Source organism: Trichechus manatus, unplaced genomic scaffold (assembly GCF_000243295.1).
Source record: "Trichechus manatus latirostris isolate Lorelei unplaced genomic scaffold, TriManLat1.0 scaffold00007, whole genome shotgun sequence".
Taxonomy (NCBI): domain Eukaryota; kingdom Metazoa; phylum Chordata; class Mammalia; order Sirenia; family Trichechidae; genus Trichechus; species Trichechus manatus.
The window spans coordinates 21129874-21138143 of record NW_004443943.1 but is presented as its reverse complement, the minus strand read 5'-3'; the positions used below and the strand labels follow the sequence as shown (position 1 = coordinate 21138143).

General features: G+C 41.4%; 1 protein-coding gene across 1 annotated transcript in view; it reads right to left on the bottom strand.

Annotated features, from left to right (window-relative positions):
- PLCE1 (phospholipase C epsilon 1) overlaps nt 1–8270 on the bottom strand; it is a 282148-nt gene that overhangs the window by 25283 nt on the left and 248595 nt on the right. Inside the window, exons 21-22 of the mRNA XM_012557636.2 lie at nt 5228–5359; nt 3743–4059 (exon numbers count right to left, since the gene is read on the bottom strand). Coding sequence (XP_012413090.1) covers nt 3743–4059; nt 5228–5359 — 449 coding nt within the window. The remainder of the gene's footprint in view (nt 1–3742; nt 4060–5227; nt 5360–8270) is intronic.

Below are 8270 nucleotides of genomic sequence, written 5' to 3'. Positions count from 1 at the left end.
TCAGCTGCTAACTGAAAAGTTGGAGGTTCAAGTCCACCCAAAGGCATCTTGGAAGAAAGGCCTGGTAATCTACTTCTGAAATATCAGCCACTGAAAACCCTACGGAGCACAGTTCTACTATAATACACATGGGGTTGCCTTGAGTAGAAATAGATTTGAAGGCTGGTTGGTTTTTATTATATTATGATTTGATGTCAACACCCATTCGGGTTTGAAGTCTGATTTTGTTAGTACTGTGTTCTAACCTACAATTTTCCAAAACTTTAAAGCACTTTTTCTTACTGAAAGTTTCATTTGGTGACCCATTATATAAAACACCGAAGTCATTGGTCCAAGGTCACACAGAAAATGACAGAGCTGGCCCAAGCCTGTATGATCCCAGGGCTTGTACATTAACCCCCTAGACCACATGGCCTCCCCAAAGACACCTGCCCTGTCTGTCCCTCTTCCAGGTCCCAGAAGGACAGAATTTAAAACTGTAAGAGACCCCTGAGGTCAGCTCATGTGCTGCCTCTACCCTTACTATAGCACTGCTCACAGCTAAGTCTTTGTTCCTGGGTCAGCTCCCTGCTGAGCCAGGCATTCCCACCCAGGGGCATCTTCAGGTTCCCCAAGGCCACTGTGGCTGGCACAGAAAATGCTCAGTAGAATTTTGCTGAACTAATGGACTAAACACATCTCTCATTTTTCTGAGCAGGAAGACCAGAGAAGAAAATGTGGGTACCAGACAATGGGGATATCTTGCCTGCAGTCCGCCAGCCAAGAGTAGTGAGGAGAGAACCTGGACTAGAATCCCAGTCAGTGCTTCTTGCACTGGTTGTACCTGAACTCGTACAGGGCATTTCACTTACATTGTCTCATTTCATCTTCACGACAACCATGTGATGATTATCATATGCCATCAAATCTGAAACCATCAATAAAACAAATCCACAGAAGCTGTTCAGTTAGCCCAACACAGCCAATCTGCCTCTCTACCCGGAGTGGACCAGCTTGCTTTGGGAGAGAGGCAAAGCCTTCAGGGGTGAGTGGAGGCCAAGCTGCAGCCTGAGAGACAGGGGTGGCCAGAGAAGCGGTGATTCCCCGTGTCCGCTTCAGCTGTGCCTCCCTTTGCCATCAGTGGAGCCAGTATGTCTGTGCCAATCTCGGCTATTCAGGAGACTGGGCATATCCAAAACCAAATGCATTTCCATTTCCTTAAGAAGCCCATTTTGCTAGTTATTTTCAGTTTACTTAAAATATTTTAGTATCATAATAACCCAGGGCGCCAATGGACACAGGGCTACAGACAGGTCCAGAGACGTGAACCAGCAAGCCACTCGGGACAGGTTTGAAAAGAAATGGAAAATAAAATTTTTACAACTTTGAAAATATTCCATTATTATTTCCACTTGTGAGTCCAAATCATACTGTTTTCATAACTTATCAAACACACTTAATGATAGTTACCATTTGTGGAATGCTTACTATGTGCCAGGCATTCGGCTAAGCACAGTACTTCATCTGCATTATCTTATTTAGTTTAAATAAAATGAAAGAAGCAAATAGAGCAAGGGTGAAAAATATGACCGATATATTTATTCATGTGTCCGCGGGGGCAGCCACAAACTGGGTACTGTTGGTACCAGTGGCAGGTAGCTAGCTGTTCCCAAAGCTAAAATTGTGGTTTGACCTTGGCTAGAGACAAGGCTGAGCTGTGGTTTTATGGTTCAGCACAGTCAGTTAAGATCTGATTCAGTTCAGTCACATGACAGGAATGGTCAGAAACATTTGCGACTTACTTAATTGTTCAGAGGAAAGACTGCGGTGCTTGAATGAGCTCCTAAGAAGTCTTTCTCATTTATTCTTTTCCTCTTCTGTGTAGCTCCCTCCCCCCATAACCAAGGGAAACAAAACTCTTTATCCTCTAAACTCTCATAACCAGTTGCCGTCAAGTAGATTCTGACTCATGGCGACCCCATGTGTGTCAGAGTAGACCTGTATTCCATAGGGTTTTCAATGACTGATTTTTCAGAAGTAGGTTGCCAGATCTTTCTTCCAAGGTGCCGCTGGGTGGACTGGAACCTCCAATCTTACGGTTAGCAGCCAAGTGCATTAACCATTGGCACTGCACAGGGACTCTGAAACTCCCATAGTCCTTGTATTTATTATTGCAAGTCATCCAGTGACCTTGGGCAAATAATTGCTTTGTGCTTTGGTTTCCCCATCTGAGAAATGGGGATAATAACCCCTTAGGGTTGTTGTGAAGATTACATAAGATAATATGGGTCAACGTGAAGAGCAAGACAGTACACAATACTGGGGAAGCCAGCACAAATTGTACAAGACAAGGTCATGTACGCTCCACAGACACATCCAAACTCCCTGAGGGACCGAATTACTGGGCTGAGGGCTGTGGGGATCATGGTCTTGGGGAACATCTAGCTCAATTGGCATAACATAGTTTATAAATAAAATGTCCTACATTCTACTTTGGTGAGTAGCATCTGGGGTCTTAAAAGCTTGTGAGTGGCCATCTAAGATACTCCACTGGTCTCAACCCGTTGGGAGCAAGGGAGAATGAAGAAAATCAAAGACACGAGGGAAAGATAAGTCCAAAGGACTAATGGACCACAACTAGCACAGCCTCCACCAGACTGAGTCTAGTACAACTAGATGGTACCCGGCTACCACCACTGACTACTCTGACAGGGATCCCAATAGAGGGTTCTGGACAGAGCTGGAGAAAAATGTAGAACAAAATTCTAACTCACAAAAAAAGACCAGACTTACTAGCCTGACAGAGACTGGAGAAATCCTGAGACTATGGCCCCCGGGACACCTTTTAGCTCAGTAATGAAATCACTCCTGAGGTTCACCCTTCATCCAAAGATTAGACAGGCCCGTAAAACAAAACAAGACTAAAGGGACACACCAGCCCAGGAGCAAGGACTAGAAGGCAGGTGGGGGGTGGGGGGGACAGGAACCCAAGGTCGAGAAGGGAGAGTGTTGACACATCGTGGGGTTGGCAACCAATGTCACAAAACAATATGTGTACTGTTTAATGAGAAGCTAGCTTGTTCTGTAAACTTTCATCTAAAGTACAATAATAAAAAAAATAAAAATAAAAAGATAATATGGGTCAAGAATTTAGCATAGTGCCTGGCTCACAGTGAGATTTGGTTTGAGAGACAGGCAGATCAAAGTCACATCAACAGTGGAGAAAGACAAACACAACTTTTCTGCTCCTGTAATTCATATACTTATTTTCCTCCTGTTAGCCACTCTTAGAACACTGGCTGTTTATTATTCTTCATCTCAATCTCAAAGGGATGAGAACAAGTAATAGCGGTTTTAACTTGCAAGGTGTTTGGAGGGACACCACTTTTTGACTACAAGAATGTAGTGGGACAGGTTAAAGGGGTATTAGGAAATCCCTGCCCCAAAAGTTCTTTAGAAACAAAACAGACACAGCTCTGTCAAGAAAAATCTTATGTATGAGACCAAATGGACAACAGTTACTCTAAAGCCTAGATGAGAAGGTTAGGAGGCAGTGAGACTAAGTCAATGGGAATGGAACAACTAGAATGGAAATAATGAAAATATTGACACAATGTGAAATTCATATCTGTTTTCCGTCATTTGTACCTTTACACTCACATATGGCGTGTTCCAGTCTGTAATCTTGCCCCTTTTAATAAATGTTGTTTATCAAACTGCATTTACTGAAATATAAAACGCAAAGAAGGAGGTCAGGATGCACCCTTCCAGGTGAAGCAGGCCCCTTACCATCTGTTTGGTAGTTGAGTGCAACGAGCTGGATCCCATGGAGCCAGAACATGAGAGGGTTGGGGTTGGAAGAGTCGATGCGGGTGGCGGCGGGGTATGTTCTCAGCAGCTGGCAGGTGGTGTGCTGGATCAGTTTCTGAGAATACCTGCGACACAGACGCTTGGCAGCATTTTCATTCAGCGATGAGATATGATAACATTTGGGAGTTCTAATGATTGCGCTGAGGGATGTGGTTGAGTTAAGAGAGGAAGAAGATTCTTCCCAGGTCTGGCGCATTCCTTCAATGGAACCTAAACTCCCAGAAGGTTAGTGCAGAAAAGTTTAAATATTTTAGAAAGAGAAACATGAACAATATCCTGGTAAATAATCATAATACATCATAAAAAATTAAAAAACCAAACCAGTTGCCTCTGAGTTCATTCCGACTCATGGCAACCCCACGTGTGTCAGAGTAGAACTGTGCTCAATGGGATTTTCAATGGCTATAATCTTTTGGAAGATTCAAACCATCCACCTTTCGGTTAGTAGCTAAGTACTTAACTGTTTGTACCATCCAGTATTAACATCATAAAACATGTTAAATTTTACTTGTGAAATTATAACTTTCCAGACACCTTGAAACAAAATGGCGGCTGCTGAATTTTAAAATGACTGTAGCAATACCAGTTTAAATTAAAAGCCTTGAAGTACTTTGAAATTATCTGCCCTGTAGTTATATTTGTATAAATATACAATAACATACATACCAGGATATTCATGCTAGCATTGTTCTTTATAGCAAAAAAACAAGAATCAACTCAAATGTTCTATCAGTGAGCAAGTAGTTAGGGTGTATGATATAATGGAATAACACACAGGTATTAAAGAGAATGAGGTAGCTATATGGACAGAAATCTATGTGAAAACTTATAACGAGTATAAGTTATACAAGTATGTTCAGTTATATCCTGTTTGCATTATCTTAAAAAGGATCTTATTTTCCTTGTACAAAATACAATAAAATGTTAATAGTGGTTACCTCTGGGGAGTGGAACTGGGACAACAGGAGTGTAAAGGAATTTTAATAATATTCTGTAAAGTTTGAGTTTTAAACTATGAGAATTTATTACATTAGAAATAAAATGGATTTATCTTCTGGAATTACCATGGTGAAGAGTACAGCTCCAAGAAACTTGAGAGTGTTCCAAGGTGGCTCTGATTTTTACTTTTGAGGCAGGCACTGTTAGAACATCTTCAGTAAAATGTTATTTTTAGGAAGTTAAAGGTGTAAATTGGTGATTTAAAAAATAATGACACCAATTGGTGATTTAAAAAATAATTACACCACATTTAGACAATATGGACACTCATGAAAATATAAAAGTATTAAAAAATGCAAGGGAAGTGCTTAGACAGTAAAATATCTGAATTATCCAGCATGCGGAGTCAAGCAAAGACATTGTAAGAAGGTGACTTTACTTTTTCCAGATGTTTTGTTAAAGGATGCTGTCTCCCCTGGGCTCATTCTGCCTGGATTATTGCCAAAAATGGACTTCCTGCTTTTCCTTTCTTTTCCTCTGCTAGAGCCAGATGCATTTAGAGTTGACAGGCCTGTTCCCATAAAATGAAAATAAATAAGCCAAAAACTACAAGCAAGGGAATGCAACATTTTCCATCCCTGTTAATGTTTATTTTGAAGTCCTACTACTCCCTTGTAACCTAGTACAGAGACCCGACTAGCATTTTTTGTACCATTAATAATAGTACTGTAGGCAATTATAGCACAGCTTTTATCTCTGTAAGCAAACGTGGTAAGAACTGCATGACTGTTACAGAATGACCACAAAGTCATATGGATATCACAGCTAACTGTGCACCAGAAAGTTTTTGGAAGAAATGCAGGAAAAGAAAGAGAGCTGCTGTCAGTATTTAATTATCCGGGGGCTAATTACCCATTTAGGACATGGAAGAATGGTTAAGAGCCTGAGCTTTAGTGTCAGTCTGGGTTCAAATCTTGCTGGTCTGACCTTTGACTTATCATCTAACTTCTCTGTTCCTCAGCTTCAGGAACTCACTCATAGGGTTAGTCTGAGGATTAAATGGGAAATATGATGATAATGATGTTTCACAGCTTTTCTTTCTCACTCCTGGTCCAACCACTGTCAGGATCCTTCATGCCTGGCACAGTGCCTGACACACAGTAGGAATTTCATACGTATTTGTTAAATGAGGAAATAAGTGTATGACATGCAAACCTGGCTCTGGTGTAGGAGGAGTGATTTAAAGGCACCAATGAACCCCCTCCTAGCTGCTGAGTTGCCTCCAAATCCTTCCCACTGTCTACAACCGTACCATTAGAGAGTAATTCCTTTAGCTTAAGCAGCACTCAGGAGGCCCTCTTTGAGATGAAAATATACCTACCAAGAACATCGTCATGAAAGACAGGATGGAGTAGTCTTTAACAGCATACACTTTGGAATGGGACCCTCTTGGGTTTAAACCCTGTTCCTAGCAGTGTGACCTCACAAAAGTTACTTAACCTCTCGGCACCACTCCTTCCTCTTCTGTAAAAGGGTTGTGGTTAGGATTAAAGGAGATAATGTATATCTACATACTTAGTACAGTGTCTTGTTGAGGAAAAGTGCCCAGTTAGTAGGAGATGTTTCGATTAAAGCTTAAGATAGAACTTCTAAATTTCTTTTCTCTAACAAAGATGTACAAACTCGGACTGGTGTGTTCTCATGTTTACTTTAGAAGTGTGCATGAATTTGTTCTTCATGCAATTATGTAACAATGGATTTTCTCTCAAGCCAAGTTGAGGTTTTGCACACACCTGGGCACATGCTGACATCCCCTGGGGGCATGCAGGTCCCTCTGTGCAGAGCCTGGTTGTTCTCTTGGGGTTGAGGGAGGAGGCAAGAAAAGGAGGGCTGGATGGTCAATAAAAGGGAAGGAACTCTGGGTTATGGGACAGAATCTAGACAAGTAACGTGAAGAACAGCAAAGACAACCTTCATCTGCTCTCTTGGCCCATTTATTGACCACAACAAAAATGACAAAGATGACAAAGACAACTGCCATTTCCTGAAAGCCAATTATTTTCTAGATAGTGTGCTAGTAACATTATATACTTTATTGCTAATTTTTAAAACAACCCAGAAAGTTAGGACTGTTACTCCTCTGTTACAGATAAGGACCACGAGGTGCAGAGAAGTTATATAACTGTCCCAAGTCAAGGTCACTAGGTGGTCGAGCTGGGATTTAAACCTGCATGGTGGGTCTGGTGGCTTTCTCTCTTCCTCAGCTGCATCTTTCTAGTTAATTTTAGGATTTTTCAGCTCATCAGTGTTTTTCCTTATGGCTGCGAATGAGAATGCTTCTGTTTTAGATGTAGACGTTGGGATACCTGTTTGTAACTGAGTTTTGAGAGAGAAATTTGAGGTAGCCAGCTTGCAGAAGTCTGATAGGCATTTAAGAATAAATTCACCAGAAAACATGAGATTTCATCTTTCTTCAGAAATCCTGATTTGTCTATGGGCTGTAAAATCAACCAATTTCCTAATTTTTTTAATAGCCCAATATCTTGGTCCCATTTTCTGGGGACAGTATGAGAACCGGTGCTTAAGACTGGTGCCTCTTGAGAACTAGGACGTGAGTTCAGATCGTCTTGATGAGATGAGGGCATTTTAACTCCCTTCTCCAGACAAGTTTATATACTCTGTTTACTAACGTTTAGACTGGGCCCCCAACCCAGCTGCCTTTCTGTTCTCAGAAATCTTGTGCAAAGGAATCCTTTATGTTAGCAGAGATGAATTTTTTGATCTCCATGTATTTGTAGACTTTAGTGGTTGCCCTCTACCTTTTGGTACCCCATTTGTAGAACATACAATTTAGTGGGCTCACTGAAAAGATACCCTAACAAGAGAGGCACAGTAGTGTAATGATTAAGGACAGGGTTTTGGAGTCAGACAGACTTCAGAATCATGGTTCTACCATTTATTAACTGATTTGAAAATAAATTCACTGTACTTGTAGAAATGGCCAATTGCAGATACTCTCTTTTCCATTGAAATCCTAGCCTTGGTAGTTTGGGTGGAGCCTGGTATCCAGCTCAGGAGTGAAGCATGTGACTTAGACTCAAGTCCGACAGAGAACTGCCACTAGCCTGGACAGTTATCGGTTCAGGGATGGGCAAAGGACCCAGTGAGAAACAGTGAAACTACTGCTGGAAATTCTGGAAAAAAAGACTTTAACATCTGGATGCATGTAGTGCTAGCTTGCTGTAGTCATCTGGCGACCACAAAGGGAACAGAGTCAACATAGAAGAGGCAGAGGGAGAAATGGGGAGAAAGACTGTGCCCTGGATCAAGCTACACCTGAAGCTTATGTATCCCTTCATTTTTTGATACATGAGACAATAAATTTCCCTCTTTACTTAAGGCAACTTCTGTCACTTTCAAATAAAAGAATCCTAACTGATATACTCTGAGACCTTGGGCAAATTACTCAGACTGAATTTTAA